Source organism: Podarcis filfolensis (genome assembly GCF_964270895.1).
Source record: "Podarcis filfolensis genome assembly, chromosome: 16".
NCBI lineage: Eukaryota > Metazoa > Chordata > Lepidosauria > Squamata > Lacertidae > Podarcis > Podarcis filfolensis.
The window spans coordinates 15,356,127-15,383,322 of record NC_139620.1 but is presented as its reverse complement, the minus strand read 5'-3'; the positions used below and the strand labels follow the sequence as shown (position 1 = coordinate 15,383,322).

Genomic DNA, 27,196 nt, shown 5'->3' with positions numbered 1-27,196 from the left:
ACCCCTGGGTGCCTCGGGGCCTTCCCCCCTGTGGAAACTACACGAGTGTGGCATCTAAATAGACTATAGAAGAGGAGGTGTCCCCAGATACTACAGTGCCCAACTGGCTTCAGTGTTCTGCTAAAAAATAAAACTGTAATACACTCAATGCCCCCCCTTCCCCAAAATAACCACCCAGTGACTATTCTTCTGGTTACAGATAATGTTTTGAGGTCATCATGCCGAGCAAAGAGGGAGGGGTGGCAGTGGTGGTAGTGGGGAGCTTTTAAACCCCCCCCTGCTCCCCACACACAGATACTAAACCCTTTGGTGGAGGGGGAATGATATAGTCAGCAAACCAAGGCCTCCCCCCCCCCGACCCCTTTATCGCCACCACAACCACAGCACCCTAGTATTTTGGACCTGGAACACCCCAGATGTTTCTCCCAGCTACCACCAGCCCCAGTCAGGGAGGGCGGAGTCCCACAAGACCAAATGTTGTCATCCCCCCCCTACCCGCCGCAAGACCTGAGAGAGAAGGAGCGAGATTGCAGCCACCGCCTCCCCCTCCTCCTGCAGAGAGGTGGTACATCCTGGTCTGCTTACCCTTGAAATGTCCTGACCCTCAATGCCCCCCCCCAAAAAAACTCAATTTCCCAGCAAGCATTTCCTACCCACCCCCACCCCCCATAATCAGAGGCATCCCTGCTTTCCACCTGTGCAACAACCAGCCCTTCTAAAGTGCAGGAGTTTGAACACTCTTCTCCCGTCAAGATCGCCCCCTCCCTCCCCTTCTAATTGGTGGAAATAGGGAGCTGAACAGGGGAATGTGTTAGAGCTACGCTCCATGGGGGGGGGGATAGGGGGCTGTGAGAATCTAAGCAAAGTGCACCTGAGTCTCTCTCTCTCTCCCTCCCCCCACACACACTCCTGACCACCCAAGGATGTAAAAGTGTGAAAACTATAAAAGCCCCAGAGGGGAGAATCTTTTCCAGGGGGACACGCACCAACCTCCCCACCGCCCCCCCCATAAACTGCTGAAGGGGGAAAGCAGCTGCCAGCCCCCCACAGCCCTAAACCCAGAGGGAAGAACCCCAGTGCGCTCCCCCCACTGCGGCGTCCCATGAGAGCATGCATAGGCCCAGATCTGCACACATACAACTCCCTCCTCAGCCGTGCCATTTCTGTTTTTGTGGAAAGTCCTCTTCCACCTTTCCTCCCCGAAATCCTGCTCCGTTTCTGGCTGAGCAAATTGGGGGGGGCAGACAGAACAGGGGAAGGGGGGGGAGAAGAAATGCTGCGGCTCTTCCACTTGGGGAGGGGGGCAGCAGTTTAGGGCTTGAAACCACCAGACTAGGCCTTGGTGAACAAGGTCCTCAGAGATAGAGGGGGGCTTCCCTCCTTCACCCCTATGCCCCCCAATAGGGAGCCAGGGAGCCCCCCCAAAAAATCAGGACACCCCCTCATTGTTTTGTGCTCCCCACTCTTCCGAAACAGAAAGCCCCACCACTATGGGGAGGGCAGCTTTGGATCAAGAGGCCTATTGCTTAATCTTGCTTTGGGTACCACCCACCAGCTCCCCACCCCAAACTCTAGCCTCACAGCTCTTAAGACCCCCCCTCACCACCATTCTTCCCCCTCCCCAAAACAAGCCCAGCAGGGGAGCCCCCCCCCCGATGCCTCCTTCTGCCCACACCCAGCAAACATAGCCATGCACTCAGACCATTTTGCTTCACAGCAAACGGGCCTCCTCCGTGGTCACCCCCCTGGGTGGGTGGGGGCCAGGCCCACCCCCCCAAGAGGAGCGAAAGGCAGGAGCTCTGGTTTGGCACAGGCTGGTTGGGGGCGGGTAGGGAGCGTCCGGCTCTCTGGGATGGGCCCTGCACCCGGGTGGGCTGCTCCCACAAGCCACAGTGGGTGGGTGGGGAGGGCAGGGGGTGGGGGGCTCCAGGGGAGGGAGGGGGGCTCCTAGCTGGCCCCTCCGCTCTGCACAGCCAGGGAGTGCTGCAGGTTTATGCGGTTCATCTTGGCCTCTTCCAGTCCTTGCAGCTTCCGCAACTGCAGCTCGTCCAGCTGCCTCCAGAGCTCCTGCCGTTCCTTCGCCTTCTTCAGTTCCCTGGGAGTAGAGAAATTTAAAAGGAGAGGGAGATGCAGTGAAGGATGCAAATAGTTGCAGTTCCTGCATCATGGGGGGCTGGAGTAGATGACCCTTGGGGACCCCGCCTTCCAACTCTACAAAGTTCTGCGATACGGCATGCCGTCCTCCAAGGGTCGGCGTTTGGAGTGAGCCAAGAGTGTTTTGTTATTTGGGGTCTGTATTCGAATTCCCAAAGATTTCGTGGTATTTTCCATAAATGCACCTTTTTCTTTTTTTTTAAGGCAGAACGGTTCTTTTTGGCTTTGTATTCAGGATAGGAAAAAAGAATGTGCTTCCTTCACAAAGTAAACTGTGGAACTCACTCCCACAGGAGGCAGCTGAGGGCAACCAAGCTAGATGTCTTTAAAAAGAGGACTGGACAAATTTGTGGAGGAGAAGGCTACCAATGGCTAGCCACAACGGCTATGCTCTGCCTCCACGGTTTGAAAATGGAGAATCGTAGAATTGTACACATAATAATAAAAAAATAATTTGTTATTTATACCCCACCCATCTGGCTGGGTTTCCCCAGCCACTCTGGGTGGCCTCAAAAAAAATATTAAAAATACAATAAAGCATCAGACACAGTTGGAAGGGACCTCTAAGGGTCATCTAGTCCAACCACCTGCAATGCAAGCATCTCAGAATCCCTGACCAATGGCCATCCAACCTCTGTTGGAAACCCTCCACTGAAGGGGAGCCCACCACCTTCTGAGGGAATACTTTCCACTGTCAAACAGCTCTTCCCCTCAGAAAGTCATCCTTAATGGTTAGTCTGAATCTCCTGTCTTGTCATTCGTGTCCTTTGATTTGGGTCCTCCCCTCTGGAGCAGCAGAAAACAAGTTTGCTCCATCTTCTCTGTGGCAGCTCTTCAGCCAGCCTATCCCCTCTCAATCTCCTCTTCTCCAGGCTAAACATACCCAGCTCCCTCAACTGTGCCTCATAAGTCTTGGTTTCCAGACCCTTGATCATCTTGATTACCCCATCGGCCCATACTCCAGCTTGTTAATATTCTTCTTAAACAGGGGTGCCCAGAATGGGACACAGTATTCCAGGTGTGGTCTGACCAAGGTAGAACAGAGCAATAGTCTGTTACTTCCCTTGATCTGGACACTATACGTCTGTTGATGCAGCCTAGAATTGCATTCGCTTTTTTTGCTGCTGCATCACGCCGCTGACTCATGCTAAGCTGGTAGAACCCTATACATACTCTGCTTTCACATGTGCTGCTGAGAAAGATGCAGAGAAGATCGAGAACCTGTGGGGGCCCTGCGGGTGGCGCTAGACTCCCAAATCCCATCAGCCCAAGCCAGCAGGGTATAAATGCTCCCAATGAATATTCATAAATAAATAAACAGGAGAAGCTGCCCAGACTTGCAATTTCTCTCTCTCGTCTGCCACGTAGACACTTACTGCTGTTTTTCCACCTTGTAGGAGGCCGTAAGTTCGTCAAATAGTTTCCCGTTCATCTCCATAAAGGTCTTGAGGACATTGTAGACCAGAGAAACAATGGTCCTGGATAAGAGGGTGGCAGTGCCGGGGGGGGGGGAGAGGAAATCTAGATGTTACACCCTAGGACTGCTAAGCCATCTCCAGCCCCACCCCATCAGTCAACAGCTGGATTATCTTTCAACCTAAAAGTGGGTTCCCTTCTGCTTACTGAGGCCCTGGAAGGTGTAGCCAGCCTTACGCTTAAAGAGAGACAGTGCGGTGGAGTGGTTAGAGCCTAAGACTAGGGCCTGGGAGAGACCAGGGTTCAAATCCCCGCTCAGCCATGAAGCTCACTGGGTGACCTTGAGCCCCGTCAGTGCCTCTCAGGTAGCCTAACCTACCTCACAAGGTTGTAGTAGGGGATTAAACGAGGTGGGAATAACCATGTCTGCCACTTTTAGCTCTTCAGAGCAAAAGATAAAGATAAAGGGACCCCTGACCATTAGGTCCAGTCGTGGCCGACTCTGGGGTTGCGGCGCTCATCTCATTTTATTGGCCGAGGGAGCCGGCGTACAGCTTCCAGGTCATGTGGCCAGCATGACTAAGCCACTTCTGGCGAACCAGAGCAGCGCACGGAAACGCCGTTTACCTTCCCGCCGGAGTGGTACCTATTTATCTACTTGCACTTTGACATGCTTTTGAACTGGTAGGTTGGCAGGAGCAGGGACTGAGCAACGGGAGCTCACCCCGTCGCGGGGATTCGAACCGCCAACTTTCTGATCAGCAAGTCCTAGGCTCTGTGGTTTAACCCACAGCTCCAAAGATAAGAGCAATAAATAAATAAAAGTGATACAGGGCAGGATATAAATCTGTGGCCTTTCCCCAAAGTTGGGCAATGGGAGCAATGAGGCTTTGCTGGCGACTGGGGACAGAGGGACACTGCAGGACTGGCCCACCTCCACCCCAGGGGTCCTGTAGGCACCCCAACCCAGGCAGCCACTTACGGGTTCCAGTGCTCCTTGGAGACGCGATAGAGGGTGCCGAAAATGGTGGGCAGCACCGTGTGGCAGTTGTCCTCAACCAGGCTCAGGATGTATTCGTTGTTCCAGAAATACAGAGCCCGCTCTGCAACCTGGAGCGAGAGGAGGGCTCAGAGGGGAGGAAGGCTACTACTAGCCAAAATGGCTACTCTCTGCCTCCACGGTCAAAGGCAGCAATAGAGGGGAGAGTTCCAGCAGGCTCTCCTCAAACCAAGCGCCCCCCGACGTACAAAAATTCAAAGTTTCCTCCAAGCTGTTTCACGCATTAAACATGTCGCACCCAGAAAGTGAACGAAGAAACGTTTCTATTCCTCACTCAGAACACTAGAACTGGTGGACATCCAGTAATATTATACGCTGCATGTCTTTGTTTCCCAATTTGATCCTTTTAGAAGATTTTGTATGTATCGTGGTATCTTATGCACATTTATTTTTATGGATTATAATTATTTTCACTGTAATTGTTAAAGAGTGAATTTATGCTTAATTATTATTTACCAGTATTTAATTTATTATGCGCTATTATATTCTAATGGATTATTGAATGTCAGCTTTAAGATAAACAGCTTAAATAAAAACAAAGCATGTTTTTATTATGATTTTGTTTTTGGTATTGGAGCAGGCTGTTACAAGGTGCGTGATTCTCTGGTGTATAGTTTGTTGTTTCTTCAGCTTGTAAACCGCTTTTAGAAAGACGGCAAACAAACTAGAAGTGGGAGGAAATGGAAATTGGATGTCGGAAGACTCAGATAAAAGGTCGTTGTCTTTCATGCAGTACAAAGTTAAACTATGGAACTCATTCCTGCAGGAGGAAGTACCAAAGTTGGACAGCCTTAAAAAAAGAGGATTGGACAATTTCATGGAAGAGAAGTATCAGTGTGCCCTCCCGCCACTGTCCTCTCAAAAATAGCCAAACTCCCAAGCTGAATGAGCTCTGGACCCATCTCCCCTCCCTTCACCTCACCCCCCTGCCGCTGCCCCAAGAGCACCTGGAAGTGGGGGCTGGCAATACACCGAGCCACTTGCTTGAAGAGGGGCTCCTGGATCTTCACAAACTGAGAGGGCTCAATGACATCCAGAATCTCCTCGATTTCTCCCAGGAACATCACCTGGGTGGACAGACGGGCAGGGAAAGGTGAGCAGAATATGTTGGGATTAGGCTGGGATGCAGGCACTGGCGGTGCCACTGGGCCAAGATGGGGCAACAGCACCAAGGCTTCCCCCATCTGCCTCCACTCCCACCCTCGTCCCCACTTGACCCTTCTGTACCTCCTTCTGGGTGCAGGTCTTCGGCCAGTACTTCAGAAGGCCACGTATCACCTGGGAAGGTGAGGAGAGAGGTCAAAACATGGAAACGTTAAGACACACATCCTGGCACTGGCATAATAATAATAATAATAATAATAATAATAATAATAATACAGTAGTACCTCGGGTTAAGTACTTAATTCGTTCCGAAGGTTTGTTCTTAACCTGAAACTGTTCTTAACCTGAAGCACCACTTTAGCTAATGGGGCCTCCTGCTGCTGCCGCGCCGCCAGAGCACGATTTCTGTTCTCATCCTGAAGCAAAGTTCTTAACCTGAAGCACTATTTCTGGGTTAGCGGAGTCTGTAACCTGAAGCATATGTAACCTGAAGCGTATGTAACCCGAGGTACCACTGTATTATTTTTATTTGGTACTCCCTTAACTGTTCCCCATGGGACTTGGGTTTTCTCCCCCCACCTGCTGCTCTGCTGCACCCCACAACCAGCACCCCACATGGCCAAATCCCGACTCACATGCTCGGTCAGCGTCGCGTCTTTCTCCAGGAACTGGACCACACAGTAAGCCAGCTGCAGGAGACAAAGCGGGGTCAAGGGTCGGAGGTTAGAGCTCGGGGACACCCAGGAGCACCCCCCCCTCCCCACAACCCCCACCAGAGGCCCAAGCATCACTCCACTGCAGATCTTCCCCACCCTCCCACCCCACCTGACAACAGAGGCCCCTTTGGCCATCAAGGGAGGCGGGGGTTCCCTGCAGAGTGAGGCTCACCTGGGCGTGGAAGATGGAGAGGGACTTCACAGAGTGCAGCGGGATGAGGACCCGGACCAGGAACTGCTTGTGCTCCGTCTTCAGGGGCAAAGCAAACCCGTTGATTATACTGGGGAGGGGAGGGGAGGAAGGAAACACAGTGGGAGGCATCAAAGCCGGTGCCGTGCGACACCCGTTCCGCAACTGCAAGAAATCGATCTCTTTAGTGTGGCGGCACCTACAACTTCGGAACTCCCTGCCTATTGATGGCGACATCGGGCAGGCACCTTCACTGCACACTCTTTGGCGCCTGCCGAAAACATTTCTGGTTAGACAAGCCTGCTCAGATATGCAGAAGGCTGATGTGCGTTTTTAGTTTATTGCTGGCTTTAAATCTTTGGGATGTTTTAATTTGTTTTCGGTAATTGTTTTTTTCTTTTTCTTTTTTGCAAACTGCTTTGAAGTTTTTGCGATAAAGCGGCATATACATTTTTTGCAGCAAAATAAATAAATAGAAAACTGGGGGAGGGAGTGGTTGGGAATGCTGCTGTCCCCCAAACAGAGGAAGGAACACCCCTGCCTTTTCTCCTGAGTAGTTCTGAGAAAGAAGAGCCCTCAACTCCCATCTTCAACACCTGATTGCCGGCAGGGAAGATTTGTGGGGGAGAAGAAACCAGCACTACTGTTCCAATGCCTCTCCAACTATCCCCCCAAAATTCCCTGAACTTTACAGGAAATGTCAGAATTTTAAGAAATTTAAATTACATCTCACCCTTCCTTTTAACTTATTACAATTTTTTTTAATTATAAGTGAAGGGAAAAATTATAGAGGGGGAAATAAGAAATAGGCAGGAGAAGATGCCAAAAGAAAAGCATTGTGCAGCACCCACAGAATACGAATACAGTGGTACCTCGGGTTAAGTGCTTAATTTGTTCCAAAGGTCTGTTCTTAACCTGAAGCACCACTTTAGCTAATGGGGCCTCCTGCTGCTGCTGTGCCGCCAGAGCATGATTTCTGTTCTCATCCTGAAGCAAAGTTCTTAACCCGAGGTACTATTTCTGGGTTAGCGGAGTCTGTAACCTGAAGCGTCTGTAACTCGAGGTACCACTGTACAGCATAAGTATTGCTGTCGTTTAACAATTAACGTATTTGGGAAAGGAAATGCCGTGGTAGTCACCGGTGCGATGAAGGCGAGGTGGATCAAACAAAAACGTTTAAATCTCAAAATGTGGCAAAATGAAGTAAAATAAAAACAGCGTGAGCTTGTGGCATCTCGTGGACTGTATTGTCATGCAACCCAGACTCCTGAGTCGTGGGTGACGAGCACATGGCTGAGCTTCCGATGACTCAGCGTCTTGCCCTTTTGCTCCGCCCACAGCAGCAGAAGCAGCAACAGCCAGGAAGGAGCCCAGCTGGTGCATGGCGGAAGCTGAAGGGGAGAGGAGGGAAGGAAAGAGGCCCCTCAACATTCAACAGAGGCAGGAAGGTGTAGCTCTGGCTGACGCCCATCCTCCACATCCTAAGGTGCTTACCTTCCCAGGATCTCAAGCAGCTCCGCCACCCCGTTGAAATGCTCCGTCTCGTAGATAAACCTGGGGGTGGGACAGGGAAGAGGTAGGGATCACATCTTCATCATGGCCACCAGCTTTTCCACCTGCCTTGCCCCACCCCACCCACCCCGCCAGGGACCACTGTATGGCAAAGACGCTGCTGAAGTATTCTTCGTTTTTATTTATTGCTTTTACATCCCAGCTTTTTGTCCAAGGTGTTCAAGGCGGCTCATGTGGTTCCTCCTTCGCTCTTCATTTAATTCCCCACAACAGCCCTGCGAAGTAGGCTAGGGCTGAGAGTGAGCAACTGGTCCAAGGTCACCCAGTGAGCTTCGTGATGCCCGAGTGGGGATTTGAACCCAAATCTCTCCCAGAGTCCAACACTCTAACCACTGCACCATCACGGGCTCTCTTCTCTTAACATTTTTTTTTTTTTGCAGGGACTGTTCCTGGCCTTTCTGGCAGGAACAGAGTCATGGTGGGTTTTTAATATAGTTGAAATGCTTTGCATTTGTATCTGCCTGTATACTGTTGTCAGTTTATTCTTGTGAGCTGCCTCAGAAGCCTTTTCGGCTGAAAGGCGGCATATAAACAAACAGCAGCAACACATCACATTGCAGCACCACAGCCGCCTTCAGACTGGGGAGAAGGCAGAACTGCTGCCATGGGCTCCACTGCCACTTTCTTTCCTGGCCCAGCTGGCAAGGGTGCTGTGATGTCAAGTTGGCCCCCAGGAAGGGTATTCAGGGCACCAGACCAGAGTGAGCCTCTCCTACCAGAGAATCCTAGAATTGTAGAGCTGGAAGGGACCCCAAGAGTCATCTAGTCCAACCCCCCTGCCATGAAGGAAATCTCAGTCCTGTATACCTGAAGGAGCGTCTCCACCCCCATTGTTCTGCCCGGACACTGAGGTCCAGCACCGAAGGCCTTCTGGCAGTTCCCTCGCTGCAAGAAGCAAAGCTACAGGGAACCAGGCAGAGGGCCTTCTTGGTAGTGGCACCCGCCCTGTGGAACGCCCTCTCATCAGATGTCAGAGAGATAAACAACTACCTGACATTTAGAAGACATCTGAAGGCAGCCCTATTGAGGGAAGTTTTGAATGACTGATGTTTTAATGTATTTTTAATCTTTGTTGGAAGCTGCCAAGAGTGGCTGGGGAAACCGAGCCAGATGGGCGGGGTACAAATAATAAATTATGATTTATTATTATTATTGCCCAACATGGGGCTCAAACCCACAACCCTGAGATTAAGAGTCTCGTGCTCTACCGACTGTGTGTTGCTAGACTACAACTCCCACCCATTGGCCATGCTGGCTGCTGGGAGTTGGGTGTCCAACAACATCTGAAGGGCTATGGGTTCCCCATCCCTTGGGTCTGGCAGCTCCTGCACCAGCCATAATATGCTACTCATCCTTACCTGCCAGCGAGAAAAGTGGGGGAGTCCCCAGGTAGGGAATGAAGGGAGAACACAGGACAAGGTCATCCTGCCCTCTAGTGGACAGCAGGCTACATTATCCCCCTGAATGGGCTCTCACCACATGGGTTAGTACTTAAGAGCCTGCTGGATCAGGTCAGTGGCCCATCTAGTCCAGCATTTTGTTCTCACAGTGGCCACCCAAGGGAATCCTGCAAGTCGGATCTGAGCACAGGAACACACTCTCCTCCTGTGGTTTCCAGCAACTGGTACTGAGAAGCATTATTGCCTTCGACTGTGGAGGCACAGCACAGACATCATGACTAGTAGCCCTTGTTAGCTCAGTTGGTAGAGCATCAGACTCTTGACCTCAGGGTCGTGGGTTTGAGCCCCACACTGGGCAAAATATTCTTGCCTTGGAGGGAGTTGGGCTAGAGGATGCTTGAGGTTCCTTCCAACTCTGTAATTCTACATGAATCTGTCCCAATCCTCTTTTAAAGCCGTCTAGGCTACTCCCTCCTGTGGGAGGGAGTTCCACAGTTTAACTTTGGGCTGTGTGGAGAAGATACTTTCTTTTTTTAAAGAATATTTTTTATTAAGAATTTAAACAAACATATTATCTTATTACATATCATCCTTGACCCCCCCTCATTTCCCCCCTCCCCCCATAAAATAACCCCCTCCCCTCCCCCCCTGACTTCCCTCAGCTCCAATCTCTGGTTTCTCTACAAATGCTATTCTCTGCATGTTACAAAACTGTATAAATCCTTAATTTATCTGACTGGTTATTGTCAATAGAAAGTTTGTGAGTGTTTATTCAAAACCTGCCAAGGAGTCCAGTTCACTTTGTTGTTTCTTTAAGTACCGTATTTTTTGCTCTATAAGACTCACTTTTTCCCTCCTAAAAAGTAAGGGGGAATGTGTGTGCGTCTTATGGAGCAAAGGCAGGCTGCGCAGCTATCCCAGAAGCCAGAACAGCAAGAGGGATTGCTGCTTTCACTGCGCAGCAATTCCTCTTGCTGTTCTGGCTTCTGAGATTTAGAATATTTTTTTTCTTGTTTTCCTCCTCCAAAAACTAGGTGCGTCTTGTGGTCTGGTGCATCTTATAGAGCGGAAAATATGGTACTTTGTAAAAGGTTCTCATTCATCTTTAAAGTCACAGTTATCCTTATCCTGTAGTTTATGTGTCAAAGGGGATTTAGGGATTTAGGAAGAAGATACTTTCTCTTACATGTTCCGAACCTTCCAACATTCGGATGCAGGCCACCTGCAAATCGCCTTCTTGGCCAGAAAAGAGGCTGGCAGCGAGACCTGAGCAACTGCTTCTGACCACACTGGGTGGGCAGAGTTTTGGGGAGAGAAGCCTGTGCTGCAAGAGGCCAGGATGTGGAGCAACCCTGGAGTGGAGCAGAGAAAAGAGGAACTCACCGCAAGAAAATGTTGTTGCACTGCTTTCGGATGTAGGCACGCAGGCCCAGGAACTTGCCATAGACGCGGTGGAGGATGGTCTTGAGGTACTCGCGCTCCCGTGGGTCCTCGCTGTCGAAAAGCTCCAGTAGCTGAAGGAAAGGGAGAGGGGAGAGGAGGAGTCAGAGCAAATGAGCCTGGAACGTCCCCTGTGAAACTCCTGGAGAGTTTCCTGGGCCTTCTACTGAACACCAGGCAGCGGCTCTCCAATCTTCCAGCACGACTGAGAGATGTCAGTGACTTAGCTTGCTGCCTTCTGCAAGCAGAGTCATGTGCACAGCCTAAGATTAGTCCAAAGGGGGTCCTGGCACAGCAGCCTGTTCTCACAGTGGCCAACCGGGTGCCCCAGAGGGAAGCCAAGCTTGTATTGTGATTTTACTATTTTCTTGTTGGGAGCTGCCCAGAATGGCTAGGGCAAACCGGTCAGATGGGTGGCATATACATAAATTATTATTACAGTGGTACCTCAGGTTAAGTACTTAATTCGTTCCAAAGGTCTGTTCTTAACCTGAAACTGTTCTTAACCTGAAGCACCACTTTAGCTAATGGGGCCTCCTGCTGCTGCCGTGCCGCCAGAGCACAATTTCTGTTCTCATCCTGAAGCAAAGTTCTTAACCCGAGGTAATATTTCTGGGTTAGCGGAGTCTGTAACCTGAAGTGTATGTAACCCAAGGTACCACTGTATTATTTTTATTTGGGCCCCAGTTTCCAAGGAGGGCATCCAGCTCCTTCCTGGACATGTCTTATTTACTTATGCCTAAAAATATTTATGTGTTGCTGCCTGATTTAAAAAATGTCAAAGAAGTTTACAACAAGGATGTCTGTGTATAATTAACATGCACACACACAAAAAAGCTTTAGAATCAGAGACCATCAGCCATTGCGAAAAGATGCATTCTCAATTGCCCGCATAAGTTTGATGGAATAGAAAAGTTTTCCACAGGAGTTTTGGAAGTTGAAACAGCCTCATTTCTCTGCAGTACCACAACAGAGTCACTGCAGAAGGAGCATGGCTTGTGACCCACCTGCAAAGAGGACTCGCACTCGATGCCCAGTAACCTGGCTTTGCTGCCCCAGACACACACACAACACACACACACACACACTCCCTTGCTCAGCCTTCTTGCTCCTTCTCACTCACCAGCAATACAAATTTCTGGTCTATGTAACGCTTGGCGACCGAAGGTTGGAAGTCTGGGCTCTCGAGGAACCGGAGGAAAAATTCATACACAAGCTGGAAAGAGGTAGAGAGGTGGAGCCATTAATCACCACCAAAAATTCTTCCAATTCCCTGCCCCCGCCTGCCCCCAAGGCACTTTTGCTCCCCACAAATTTAGGCCACCTTCCCTTTGGTTCCATAAATTTATCCCTGGTGCACCCTTACCCTATCAAACACATTTTTCAGAATAGCAGTTTGCCCAACCACGAAGAAAGATAATAGCACAATAAAATTAAAGGCGGTCACAGTTAATTGCACATTTGTTCAAAACCCAATTAAAACTATTTTAGTTTAATTAATTCAACAAAAAAATCTAGTGATACCAGCTTTTCAGAGAGTCACATGCCCAGCACACGCCCCGCCCCCGCTGCCCTCTTGACTCTTAGCGCCCCCCACCACTCGCCATTGCAAGTAAACCCACCACCCACTTTGGGAACCACTGGTTTAAGGTATCCACCAGCAAGCCAGGGGTGGAGGTGGCTAAGACTGCACCCACTACTTTTCTGCCGTGCAGGCAAAATGACACATGCCCACACGAGGCAGCCCCATGGAGGAGTCCTACCTGGAGATGTGGCCACGAGGGTTCTAGGTTGGGCTCATCCTCTTCGGGGTCAAACTCAGGGTTCTCGCTGGGCGGAAGCGTCCGGAAAATGTTGACCGAGATCTGTAGGGAGGGGAGAGAGAAAATCAGCCAAGCTATGCAGCAGGCATAGGCAGACTCGGCCCTCCAGATGTTTTGGGACTACAACTCTCATCATCCCTAGCTAACAGGACCAGTGGTCAGGGATGCTGGGAGTTGTAGTCCCAAAACATTTGAAGGGTCGAGTTTGCCTATGCCTGCTATACAGACTAGTTACCACTTCAAGCAAGCTGTTCTAAACTCCTGCAAGGTACACCCCTGCCCCCTATAAAAATACACCCCTCGAGCTTCTGGCTTTGACAGGGACCAGCCAGATGCCCAAAGAATCTCAGGGAAAGGGCAATTGAGATCATTCACAGGGGTTGCCAACATGGTGCCCATAGCTGCAATGGCACTGTTATAAGATCTTCCCTGACATCCTACTATCAACTTCAGAGAGAAGTAAAAGGAGGGAGATCATAGCCTGTACTTGCTTGTATAATAGTCAGCACTTCTGTCCAGAAAGGCATTATTTTTAAAATACTACTTTTCACTGGTGTGTGTGTGTGTGTGGTGTTTTTTTGTTTTTTTTACCCATCCACATTAAATGCAGAAACGGAACAGGAAAGATTTGGAGAGTGCTCCATCCATCCCTCACTGGAGGTCATTTTGCCTCCCCTTGTGTCATAATCTGTGCCAGGGGTCTCTTGCTCAAGCTGGCAGAACGCATTCCTAGCTTCAGCCTCCCTGGCTGTTGCCAGCAACCAATGCAGCCTCCCTGGCTGCTGCCAGTGACCAGCAACCAATTGAACCACCCTGCTTTTGCTTGTTTGTGTGGCAGGGGAGCCCATCCTCTTCGCTCCCCCCTCCCCGCTTACCATCTTGATGATCTCAGGGTAGAGCGGCTCAATGAGGATGCCACGGTTGGTGGCCACGCACTCCACCAGCTCGTTGAGGGCTGCCCGCTTGATCTCTTTCCCCTTCAGGTCGGCGACGCAGTCGAGGAAGTCGAAGAGGACGGAGCACTGCTGCAGCTTCTTGCACAGGAGGTCGTGCAGCTCTGAGACAGGAGCATCTGCAGGGGGGAGGAAGCGACCACACACACAGGGCTCAGCAGGTGCTGGCGCAAGAAGTGCTGGGGCTCAAACATGCTGGCCGGTCTCACCCTCCAACACATTGGAGCCCCCTTCTCCGTAATCCATCGGGGCAGTCCGGTCACAGCTACTTAGTGGTGGAGAAAAAGCAGACTATGCGCATTTTTGCTCTGTTTTAATTATTTGTAAGGAAAAGGCCATTGGCCAGGGTGGGGAGACAGTTGTTATACACACAGAGGGTTCAATCCATGTCACCCCCAGGAAGGGCTGGGAAGAAGAGACCCATCTGAAACTCTGGAGATGCAAGTGGACAAATAACCTGAGCTGGCAAAAGTTGGTAATAATAATAATAATAATAATAATAATAATAATAATAATAATAACAATAATTTATTTATACCCTGCCCATCTGGCTGGGTTTCGCCAGCTACTCTGGGCGGCTTCCAACAGAATATTAAAATACAATAATCTATTAAACATTAAAAGCTTCCCTAAACAGGGCTGCCTTCAGATGTCTTCTAAAAGTCTGTTAGTTGTTTTTCTATTTGACATCTGGTGGGCGGGCGTTCCACACGGCGGGTGCCACTACCGAGAAGGCCCTCTGCCTGGTTTCCTGTAACCTCACTTCTCACAGGGAGGGAACCGCCAGAAGGCCCTCGGCGCTGGACCTCAGTGTCCGGGCAGAATGATGGGGTTGGAGACGCTCCTTCAGGTATACTGGACTGAGGCTGTTTAGGGCTTTAAAGGTCAGCGCCAACACTTTGAATTGTGCTCTGGGGGAAGAAAGCACAGGTCCACAGGCAGAACACCAGCAGAGTTGTGTCCTTTGTTGGAGCCCAGGGAACATGCAACAGGCAGGACCAGGGGTTGGGCGTGCAGGGCAAACAAAGCTCCCCATGCCAGCCCAACCCTTGCCACTGCCACCAGCACCAAGCAGAGAGCATGGAGGGTTCACAGGGCCAAGCCGCCTGGCCCCCACACAGGGGGGAGCCTGACCATCCTGCCAATGTGGCCTCTGGTAGGTGCATCCCCCCCAACACTGGCTGGGTGCAGTGGCAAGGCCAGACCAGAACCCAGAGACCCCCAGTGGCAACCTTGCAAGACCCATAATTCCAGACAGCAGTACATAGGAACCTGCCTTCTCCAAGGTGAGACTATGGGTCCATGTGGTTCAGGACACTAGCAGGCACTCCCCAGGGTTATAAGCAGAGGGCATTCCCAGCCCTGCCTGGAGACGCAGCTGGGGATTGAACATGCGATATCCTGCATGCAAGGCAGATGGTCTACCGCTATGTTATGGCTCTTCCTGAAACCAAGGTGGTTGTTTTTCCTTTCATTTTTTCTCCAGTTACTTCCAAGTATTGCAATAAAAACAGTTTCCAAGTGCAGTTTTCACCACCATGTTTAAACCACATTAAGTGGTGCTTTACTGAATTCTTTCCCTAGATTAAACATTTTGTTTCCAATGCACCTGAAAAAGCTATGTATTTATACAGCATAGAAAATGAACGCTGCATATTAAAAAAAAAAATCAGTATAAAACAAACATGTTAAATCAGATATCCAGCGATTTAGTGCAGTGGGGAAAATTCCCTATCCCAAAATTTCCAGAAAACCCATGTCATGCACTGGGGACGACCACCTTGGCAAGTCGGAGCTGCCTGTCACTTGTGCCCATCAATGAGTTAAGAGTCAGCAATTCCTGCTCTCCAACTTCTTGGCTGTGGCACCAATAAGCCATTTCCTCAGTTGCAGGCACCAGTAAACTCCGCAAGACACTAGCCCTGTGTGAGGTCAAGAGTGGAGTGGCACACTCAAACACTCAGCCTTCCAAAATTAACCAAGCCTGTCACCCAAGTTGCCCTAGTCATCCTAGAGAGCCCACCTCAGCCTTTTCCTTGACAGGGAGCTGGGCCCACTCCAGAAGGTGCCAGATTGGGTGCTTTTCCCATGATGATATTTAAAAACAACAGGAGGAGCCAAGAGCAGCCATTTCCAAAACAGGGAAATGAGGCATTGGTGAACTGATGAGCACTGGGAAAGCACCAAGATCGCCCTAGGAGAGCAGGAAGTCAAGGATGAAATGCAGCAGTTACTTAACAAAAAGATATCAGGATCTTAGAGGTGGAGGGTTGGGAAGGCTGAAGTCAGTTTTAAGCAGGATGCTGCTATTATACTTAGTTATGCAGGTATTTTGATGTGAATTCTTTTTGATTGGCTGGATTCTGTTTCAGTCAACTATTTCGCTGTAAACTGCTCTGTAACAGTTGTGTGTGTGTGTGCCTCTGAAGGGCAGTATAAAAGCACCCTAATAAGTAAGACTCAGGCACACAAGCCATACTGCTGTTGCAGCCTCTTCTCCTTACCCCTTGGGGCAAGAAGCAGCCCTGGGAATCCCCCTGGGAACTGTAACCATGGCAGCCATAAGGCTGATCAGCCACATCCGGAGACAGAGATGATGAGCAGCTCTCAGTTCTGGGATCAGTAGGGATGCAGGAATATTTGGAGCGGGGACTGCCTAGATGAATGCAATGGGCATCTCCCAAGACTTGAGAACCTATTCTGGTTTTGTCTCCAAAGTCAAAAAATATTTATGCCTGCGGAGGAAGAGGGAGTCTAAAATGTATTTTGAAACTGAGCAGCATTCAAGGCCAGGAAACGGAGAGCAGTCGAAGAGAGCCATTTCTGCCCCCGGCCCAGCATGCGGCCAGACACTCCCATTCCCCACTTATCATTTTATTATGATTACTATTAATTATTCACCCTGCCCAGGGTGCCTAACAATAATTAAAACAACATTTAAGGACAGTTTAAAGCAATACGAAATCACAGAAGGTGGTTCCTAAAAATAAACATGTATAAATAAATATGCATCTCAAGTGTCAAAAGTCAGGGTAAAAGAGCATCTGCAGCAGAGTGGTTTTAAATTTTGTATAAATCTGATGCTGTACAGCTAACGTGGGCTCCTTCTGGAGGAAGGTTAGGCCGAAAAGCCAATATATTAACCAAATTGAAGGAAACCAAACCCAGAGCGTTTAAACAGCTTCTATTGCAGTCAGTTACGGGGTGGGGTGGGGCTGGCTGCTCTGCCTCCCACTTTTGGAAGCAATATATGAATTTTTGGTTGTCTCTCCTGTAAAGGGTGCTATCAGTTTAATATGTTTTGTGCTTCTGTTGTCTTATGGTTTGTTGATGATTCATTATTCTGTGATTGCATTTTAGCTCATGGGACCTTAAGAGCAGGCAAGAAATACCATTAATAAATAAAGATGGCATTTCCTCATTCCAAGATGCCTCTAATAGAGAAGCCAGCAGGACACTCCAGTCTGGCATAGAGGAAACCTTTCTTGATGTTGCAACTCCACCTCAATTAAGTCAACAGTAAGGCCTGGCCCAGTGTTTGAGGGGAACGGGGGTGGCTAACGAAACTCTGCCCGATTTTACAATGCTTCCCACTGAGTTAATGCATCATCTGTTTTCATTGCTGCTGATTTTAGCTAATTGCCTATTTGCAATGTATTTTGCGGCTGCTTTTATCCATGCTGAAGGCCACTCTGAGCTCACCAACAGAAATTAATCTGTGTTATTTGCATTATTATGTATTTATTTGCAACCCACCAACTCCCTCCCGTTTTTTAGTCAAATCATGGCTCCCTCCTGTGAGGACAGGGCGTGGTGGAGGCTGCCCCAAAAGGTATGGGGACTAAGGTCCCCTCTAACACACACCTGCAATTTCAGCAGTTCCTGGAACTCTGCCCCCTCCCCATTATCTGGCCGCTGCAGACCCCCCAAAGGCAGGCCCCTGAGTGGGCAATTCTCTGGATGGACACAGAAGCAATCCTCAGGATGGGAACACAGCAAGTTGATTTAATACTGGGTCAGACATCTGTCCATATCTGACAGACAGCAACTCTTCAGGGGTCTTAGGCCGAGAAGGGCATTTCCCATCATTTGCGGACTTGACTTTTAGCTGAAAGAGCCACGACATTCTGCCTCTATAGGCACGTCTGAGCTGTGGTCCTCTCCCATGGGAGCTTACTTAGTGGCACAAGGACTCCAATGTGCGCTTCTGATGGAGCATGGCTACAGAAGAAGGCAGGATGCTTGGGGTTGCCTCCCCAGCTGAGGAAGAGGATGCAGAAGGGGTGGGAGATGCTGGCCTGGCCTGCTGGCTGCATCCAACAATACCAGAGTGGCAGGAGAGAGGACAACTCCCAGCGGCTGCTCTCAGTTGCAAAGTGGTACCCAAGGAGGACTGAGGAGCATCAGAAGAGCCTGCCAAATCAGTGCAATGGCCCACAAGGTCTGGCATGCTGCTCTTACAGTGGCTCGTATGGAAAACCCGCAAGTAGGATCCAAGCACAAGAGCACTCTCTCCTGTGGCTTCCAGCAACCGGTGTTCAGAAGCATTGCTTCCTCCAGTTTCGGAGGCAGAGCATAGCTATCATGGCTAGCAGTCACTGACAGTCTGATCTTTCATGGATTTCCCCAGCCATCTAGGTTGGTGGGCGTTACTGCCTCCTGGGGGAGCGAGTTCCACAATTTGATGATGTGCTGCGTGAAGAAAGGCTTTCACCACCAAGAAGCAGCCACGTCACTCCAGCCAGAGGTCCATAGGAAGCTGCTCTAGACAGAGTCAAACTATGGGTCCATCTGGATTATCCATGCCGACTGGCAGCAGCTGCCTAGGGTTACAAGCAGGGGACCTTCCCTACTTGTGAGATGCAGGTGGGGACTGGACCTGGGACCTTCTGCAGGTGCTTTGCTTTCTTACCTTGCTGGAAAGCCATATTTGCTTGAACGTGCAAACTTCACCTGTGTGGCCACGCAAGACATGCCCCCAACACGCCAGTGCCCACCACCCCACACACTCAGCCCCCAATGACCCCCATGCAAATGAAAATGCCTTTAGCTCAGTTGAAGCATGAGACTCATAATCCCAGGGTTTTGGGGGTTTGAGCTGCACATTGGGCAAAAAATTCCTGCATTGCAGTAGGTTGGGCTAGATGACCCTTGTGGTCCCTTCCAACACTACAGTTCTATGGTTTTATGGTAAGCTGGGGATGGCCCACAAGGCTTTCCAGTTGCATTTGCCTGATCACAAGTGGAAGATCCCTGCACACCTTCCCCATGCGACTCTGAGAAGGTCGGGGACCAAGGGGTGACGGTGAGCATGATGCACATGAGAACATTGAGCATGGGCACCACTCCCTGCCCCCGAAACACACCTGCAGCTTATGACTGCTCCAAGTATGATGAATATTGTTCCCCAAATTGCATTTTACTTTGCTTGCCTCTTGCTCAAAGCTGTGATTCCAAAGTAAGCAAAGAGGCCACAGGAGAGCTTTGCCACAAAGCTCTGAGCCTGCGTTTGGCCAGGGCCAAGCCCAAAGCTCTCGTTGAGGTGAAGATGCCCTTCCCTGCAACAGGAAACCAGGGCTACCCTCCTGGAGCTCAATATAAGAGCCTGTGTGGTGTAGCGGTGAGAGCGTCGGACCAGGACCTGGGGCGGACCAGAATTTGCACCCCTCTCCATCATGAAGCTCACAGGGTGAGCTTGGGCAGGTTGTGGTCTCTCAAGCCTAACCCTACCCCACAGGGTTGTTGTGAGGATAGAACAAGACAGTGGATAACTGAGCAAGGCACCTTGAACTCCTCGCAAGGAAAGTGCGACAAAAATGTATTGAATCTATAAAAATGAATAGGTATACCCAAACCCCATTTTTTGTGACCAAAACGAAGGTTCAGATGTAATGGCACCTCTTGAAAGCTCAGCAATGAGGCGGTATCCCCAAACCAAAGATTGAGGGAGTCTCAACACAGGGCTTTCTGCAGCCTTTCTCAACCTGTGGGTCCCCAGATGTTGTTGAACTACAACTCCCATCACCCCTAGCTAGCAAGGCCAGAGCTCAGGGATGATGGGAGGTTGTTGTCCAACAACATCTGGGGACCAACAGGTTGAGAACCACTGCTCTAGGGTGTGTCCCCCAACTAACACCCACCCCCTGTGCTTATGGCAGGCCTCTGCTGGCAATAAGAGGTGTTGGACCTTGGAAGGTGGCAGGACTCTCCTTCACTGGAGTTTTTAAACATAGGTTGGATGACCATCTGTCAGGGATTCTTTGGCTGCAGTTCCCACACTGCAGGGGGTTGGACTAGATGAACTTTGGGTGTTTCTTCCCACCCAATGATTCTGTGGCAAGTCTCCCTGCTAGAAGGACCCAGGTGTGGAGGCAAGCCCAGCCCTCCAGCCTCTGGGGACTCACCTTTGAGCAGAGGGAGAGGCGTGAGCTCCTGCTGGTTGCTCTGGTACCGGAAACTGAGAGGAGCTGTGGGAGCGCCTCTGCGGGAACGGCGGAGTGACCGGCGGGAGAAGCCGTCCACTTTGTCCCGGGGGCGGCACAGGGGACAGCCCCGGGGAGGAGGGGCTGGTGGGGGTCACGGCAGGCGGGATCTTGGTCTCCATGTTGGCAGGCAGGCAGCCCCCACTGCTGTGAGTCTATGCCAGGAGGGCCCTGGGGAGGAAGGGTGTCCTTAGTACCCAGCAACGGCGTCTGGCGTCTCCTTAGGCCTCAAGAGCAGCCGCCCCATGACACAGGCCGGGCCTCCTTCTGCGGTCCGAGTCCTTGGCTCAGGGTCTCGTCGGCGCGTCCAAGCCCAAGGGGGCTCACCTCCAGCGTGACTCCTGGCCTACTTGGCTGCCATGGCTGACGACTCAGGGCCAAGAGGAGCTGAATGCCAGCGAGGAGCATGGAGGGCGAACCCCCCCCCCCAAGTTGTGGTGCAAGAAGGCCTCTGGGGCTGCAAAGGTGGCTTTTTCCCAGCTGTTGCAAAGGCCAAACTCTCCCCAAAACCTGGTGCCTTGCTGAGGTGAAAGTGGGGCACCCCCCTCCACAGCAACCTGCTTTAACAGCTCCAGGCACAATCCGGGCGCAGGAGCCTGAGCCCAGGGGGCACCCCTCAAGATCTGCCACGGGGTCCAAGGGATTGGAGGGGCAGCGCCCAGGCCAAGCGGCTCTTCTTCTTCCCCACGTCCAGGGGACCAGCCTGTGGGGCTGGAGAAGATGCAGAGGCCGTCGGTTTCCTAGTTCAGGCCGAAGGCGGCGGCGGCAGCGGCGCAGGAGGCATCCTGGGGGCAAGGAAGCAGGCGGGGCCGGCCTCCTGCCAGAGCCCTTGTCGTCGTCGCCGTCGTCCTCCTCCCTCTCCCATGGGGCACCCGGCAGCAGCTGGCTCGCAGGAGGAGGAGGGCGCCCGGCACGGCCTGGCTGTTTCTCTACCCGGCGGCAGGTGCGGGCAGGTGCATTGCGCGGCCCCGGCGCACCGTCACAGGAGCAGCAGCGGCAGCCAAGCAAGGCAGGCCCCTTCCTCTTTCCTCTGCCCTCCTCCGCCTTTGGCTCCTCTGCTGCTGCTAATGCAGCAGCAACGGCGGCAGCTCCCGGTGCTGCTTTCCCCCGCGCAATACAAGGAAAAGGAAGCGCGCGCGAGAGAGAGACTGAGACCTAATCCCGGTGCAGCAGCAGCAACAGCAGCAGCAGGCTAATACGGTGCGTGTGCGCGCACGCGCGTACCCCCTCCTCCTCGCGTCGGACCCAGCCCCAAGCCTGCCTCCGCCTCTATTGCGCACGCGCAGGCGCTCTGCCTTTTCCTTTGATGCGCTCCTCCTCGCTTAAGCTGTAACACTAAGTAACCTTCCCGGCCCACGTGACCCCGCCGGAGCACTCCATTGGCCCCTTAAAATAGAACCTGCGTCATCCGCTTAAGGGATGATGTCATCTCCACTGGCCATCCGAGGAGGAAGAGGAGGAGAAAAGTGAGGAAGGAAAGAGCTGCGGTGGCTGGAGAGTGAGGCCTGCCTTGCCCTATCAGGGCAGGAAGCCCAGGCGCGCTCCAGACACGGCTGGGCTGCCTCCGCGCTCCCTGCAAGGAGGGGGATGTTGCAAAAGCCCTGGGAGGTCACCTGCGCTGTCCCCATGGCACTGCACCACGGGGGAGGGCAGAGCCCCTGTTTTGCCCGCTGGCGTCTCCAGGCAGGGCTGGGAGATTGGCCCCTGCCAGTCCGTGCAGGCGGCACTGAGCTAGATGGATTAACGGTCTGACTCGGTATAAGGCAGCTTCCTACACCCACAATGCGAGGTTGGCTGGGCCTCCCAACCCAAAGCCTTCACTGCTCTTCTTTTCTTTTGCGCGGTGGAGTTGTTCTTCAATTGTACCCGCCCGACGCCCCGCTCGACGTTTTTTCCCCCCTTTGAGATCTCGCCGCTACTTCCTGTTACTTGGAAGAGGAGAATAATAACCTCCACCGCCCCCCTCCGATGCATCACTCTTAATCGCATCGATGCTACACATTTTATTATGGCCAGCCGTTTAATTGACATTGACGCTGACCTTTCCGGGGGAACAGAGAAGAAACAGGTGGATTGACACTCGCGCCGCTCTTTTTGCGGGCAGGTGATTGCTGTTAAATATATATATATATATATATATATATATATATATATATATATATATATATATATATATATTTGTTGAGCGCAAGGATTAATGCAAGGGAGCACTTGCTTGCCTGTGCATTTAAGCTGTTGTAACCTCCCCTCGTGGCGGCTGCGGCTGTCCGAGCCGCTCTCCGGGGGAAGAGTTGAGTTGCGAAATGAGCGATAATGGGCCCATTAATCCATTTAGGCGCTGGCGATTAGCGCTGTCTCATAACAGGCCTGGGAAGGGAGGCAGGCCAGAGAGGGAAGTACAAGAGAGTGCTGGTTGGCATCACCCTTGTGAATTTTCTCCCCACGGTGATTCCCATCTTGCAGGTGGAGGAGGTTAGGCAGGCAGCCAGATCCTGTGCATCAGTCCTTTTGCCCAAGGAAGCCTGGCTTTGCCTAACACCGCCTAGTGGCAGAGGCAGCCTTAATTTACATAGCTATCATTCATTTAGATCAGCAGTTCCCAAACTTTTGAGGGCCACTATGCCTTTGGTTCCATAAACTCATCCCCAATGCTTCCTCCCCTATAAAAAGCATTATTCAAAATATCTGTTTGCACAACCCATTAAGGAAGATTATAGCACAATAAATTCAAAGCAGTAACAATTAATTGCATATTTATTCAACATCCAAATAAAACTATTTGCTTTAATGAATTCAACAAATTTTATGAACTTGATCCAGTGAGACCCCCTTTTCAAAGTCTGACAGTCTCTTACACCCCCACTACCCCCTTGCCTCTTAGTGCCCACCTAAGTAATCCTACCCTCCCCCCAGCACTACTGCCCACTTTGGGAACCACTGATTAAGATTTTTAAACAAATGTAAAGACCACAGCAATTAGCCATCAAAGCGGTGGACAGGGTAGAAACAATGAAATGCAGGAATGCAGGCTCTAAGAAGAATAAAATCAACTGAGCAAAAGAACATGGGTAGGCAACCTAAGGCCCAGGGGCCAGATGCGGCCCATTTGCCTTCTCAATCCGGCCCCCGAACGGTTTGGGAATTGGTGTGTTTTTACATGAGCAGAATGTGTCATTTTATTTAAAATGCATCTCTGGGTTATTCATGGGGCATAGGAATTCATTATTTTTTTCCAAAATATAGTCTGGCCCACCACATGGTCTGAGGGATGGTGGACTGGCCCACAACTGAAAAAGCTTGCTGACCCCTGCTCTAGAACACTAAAACCACCCATACAAACTCTAAAAGCAGAAGCATTTCATCAGCAGTTTCCACTCGGCCTCCTCAGCTTGCAGAACTGGCACTGTTACAGGTGCTACATAATACTCATTCCACATTTGTAAGAAATCGATCTTTTGGTGCAGCAGCACCTACACTTTGGAACTCCCTGCCTATTGACGTCAGGAAGGCTCCTTTGCCACACTCTTTTTGGCACCTGCCAAGCTTGCCCAGACATGGTAGAATGTTGGAAATGTGTTTTAATCCTTTAGTTCCTCACTGATTTCAATTGATTTTTAAATGTTTTAAATAGCTGTTTTTGACTGTTCTTACTGGTAATGTTATTGTTTTGTTCTTTTGTGTAAACTGCTCTGAAGGGGTCTTCTTCTTCTTCTTTTTTTACAATGAAGCAGTATATTAATTTTATGCCTAGGTTACACACCTCACGTAAAGCCCTTCCAGAACAAAACAAAAATGCCTTTGAACAAGGCCCAAGTACAGGGCGTCTCCTAGAGGACTGCAGTGGCCCTTTTCCCTTCAAGAGATCAAAAATAAATGCTGTTCTACCAATTTGTGGGGCAACCACAGTTGGGAAGTTGTAGGAGAGTTGTCCAAAACTCTCCTGGCGACCAGGGCAGCTGGCTGCCAAAGGCTGCAGAACAGGTAGGTCAGTGTGGAGACAGCCGAGCCTCCAGGTACCCTGCTCATAAGAGCATAAGAAGAGCCTGCTGGATCAGGCCAATGGCCCATCTAGTCCAGCATCCTGCTCACAAGAGTGGCCAGCTAGATGCTCTTAATGGGAAACTTACATGCAGGCTTTGAGTATGAGAGCCCTCTCCCCTCCTGCAGTCTCCAGCATTGCTACCTCCAACCATAGAGGCAGAGCCCACTATCATGGTTAGTTCGCCCTTTCCATGAATTTGTCCAGTCACTTTCAAGCCTCACACACTCCACCTTCATTTCAAAGGAAAGGTGGGCACAGAGATCAAAGGGACAGAGACAGTTTAGGAATCTGGAGGCCACCTCCTCTATCTGCCTTAAAGCCATACAAGCCTCTCTATAACAACCTGAGTTGCACCTCGTCTTCCAACCCCTTGGCAACCCATCTTTCTCCTGGCTGCTGATGTCTGCCCCCTCCAAGTGTGCTCCCTTTGCCATCTCTTTCTGAGCAGCTGTGTGGATTGGGCCCAAAGGGACAGGTCAGGCGAGTGGGCATCTTGCCCGAAGGTGCTTGAGAACCTGGAGCCAGCCCTGTTTAGCTGAGCAATAGCTGGCTGCTAGCATATCATAATCTCCCCACCGCTGCACCCGCTCACATCCTCTGCGTCGGTGGCTTTGTCCTTCCTCCTTAACTGAACTCATTAGGCATCTCACAGGAAGAAGAGTTGCCCTATGGAGCAACTCCAGGGCAAGCCAGGGATGAATCTGGCAGAACTTGCAGGCTCCCTGGGCGCTGACCCGTGGGCAGAGATGACGAAACTTTGAGGTTGGAACGTGCAAGAGAAAAGGCCCTGGCTCACCCCAGAGTCTGCTCTGGATTCCAAGAAGCCATCTGCAGGTTCATAGTATGATAGATACATAGAATCATGGAATTGTAGAGTTGGGAAGGACCCTGGTACCAACTCCCTGCAATGCAGGAATATGCAGCTGTCCCATACGGGGATCGAACTTGCAACCTTGGTGTTATCAGCACCATGCTCTAACCAACTGAGCTATTCAGGCACATCCAGAATAACTTAAGAAGAGCCTGCAGGGTCAGGCCTAGCGGCCACCTAGTCTAATGTCCTGTTCTCACCCGGGTCTCCCAGGTCCAGCATTCTAACTGCTATATTATATATATGCTATTTTAACACCCTGTGACTTATAACTGGAAGCGGCATTGATCCTGTTTTTTGCAATGTTTCTTTGCAGTATATATGGTAAATCTTTTAAAATGAAACAGTGCCCTTTGCACGCACTCAGAGGCAATTTTTATTCATGTCCAGCTCCAGCACCAGTACTAAACACTTGGTTTGAGTCCAGGTAATCCTGACTCAAACCAAGTGTTTGTGTATGCAGAGTGTCTAGCTATTTGTCACTGCACTCCTCAAATTGTGCAACAGAAACAAGCTCTGCATCATCACATGCCTGGAGGAGAGACCTGGAGGAAATCGCCCCCATTGGAGAAGCAGGACAGGGTGTGTGCCATTGTTTGTTTGTGAGATAGGGACAGAAGCAGTTTCTAGGAATTTGCAGCCCAGTGGCCATGATTCAGGGCACAGGGGAAGCGGGGCAATGGCCTCGTGCCTGGCAGGAAATAAGATGGTTAAATCATGAATCATTAACTATTTGTGTATTGCTCTTTCTTCCTCAGACGTAAGTAGGTCAATCTTTGGGGGGGGCAGGACCAAATAATGCACCCTCAGTTTATTGTGTCTTTATATTGATTAACTGGGGGAACCCTTGCATAATGTGCCTGTGTTTGTGGGGTGATTGAGGGGAGAATCCCTCTAAGCTGCCTCTCCAGTCAGAAAGAAAACAGGGAGTTGGGGGGGGGGCTTTAACAGGGGTGGGACAAGGAATCTCTTCTTCTTTAGCTCCAGTATCTATAGAAAAAGGGAGTGTAATGAGACCCACACACTGCCAAATGCATTTGAATCAGAGCCAGCCCTATCATTAGGTATGAGGTATCTACCCTTGGGCAACTGATTCTGAGAATCCTGGAAGGGCAGCAAGTTCTTTTTACCTCAGTAACATAGTATTATGCTTGTGGGATTTTCTGCATCATGTGGCAAAACAGCTTGCCTCTGGTCCTGGACTTGATGCCTTTGGGAGGGAAATCTGTTGCTCTCTTCATATGGTACATTTAAAGTGCTAGGATACCCAATTTAAACTGCCATGGCCTTTCCCCCCCAAGAATCCTGGGAGCTGTAGTATGTTAAAAGCCACCATTCTACAATTTGTTAGAAGCTACCATTTGTTAGAAGCCACCATTCTACAACTCCCATAATGCCCTGTGTAGAGGAATGGATTGCTAACCACTCTGGGAATTAGACTTATAGAATCATAGAATTGTAAAGCTGGAAGGGACCCTGCGGATTCCAGTCCAACCCCCTGCAATGCAGGAATATTATTTACCTATCCAACTACTTATCCAATTATTTACCTATCCAACCAAGTGAGCTATCCTACCCTGAACATGTGGTTCCGGGAGTGGGATAGGGGGTCTCCTAAGAAATCTCAGCACACCCTTAACAAACAACAGCCCCCAGAATTCTTTGGGGGAAGACATGGCTGTTTAAAGTGGTATCATGGTGCTTTAAATGCTTGATGTGAATGTGGCCATTGGGTTGGGCTAGACAAACTTTTTTTTTTAATGAATATTTATTAAATTTTCCAATTTTATATAAACACAAAAAGAAAAAGAAGAAGAAAAATATTAAAAACAATTCAGTTTCAATAACAGTCTTTCAATCACATGTTTCTTTGACTTCCTCATACCTCCCCTTCTTGTTCTCTAGTTCAATTTGTTAATTCAGCAAATCCTAATCTCTTAACATTCCTTTTAGAATATCACCTTATTTTCCAC

General features: G+C 50.3%; 1 protein-coding gene across 1 annotated transcript; it reads right to left on the bottom strand.

Moving 5' to 3' along the window:
* Positions 1–2: 2 nt before the first annotated feature.
* On the bottom strand, positions 3–21,601 carry PPP2R5B (protein phosphatase 2 regulatory subunit B'beta). Its single transcript, XM_083592020.1, is given in 16 exon segments — positions 3–2,095; positions 3,531–3,632; positions 4,553–4,680; positions 5,578–5,697; positions 5,858–5,908; positions 6,370–6,423; positions 6,623–6,731; positions 8,135–8,194; positions 10,996–11,126; positions 12,176–12,268; positions 12,816–12,917; positions 13,751–13,947; positions 20,233–20,284; positions 20,286–20,311; positions 20,314–20,356; positions 20,358–21,601. Coding segments are annotated over 16 exon segments (1,491 nt in total). The 5' UTR covers positions 20,433–21,601; the 3' UTR covers positions 3–1,947.
* Between the last annotated feature and the right edge of the window lie 5,595 nt (positions 21,602–27,196).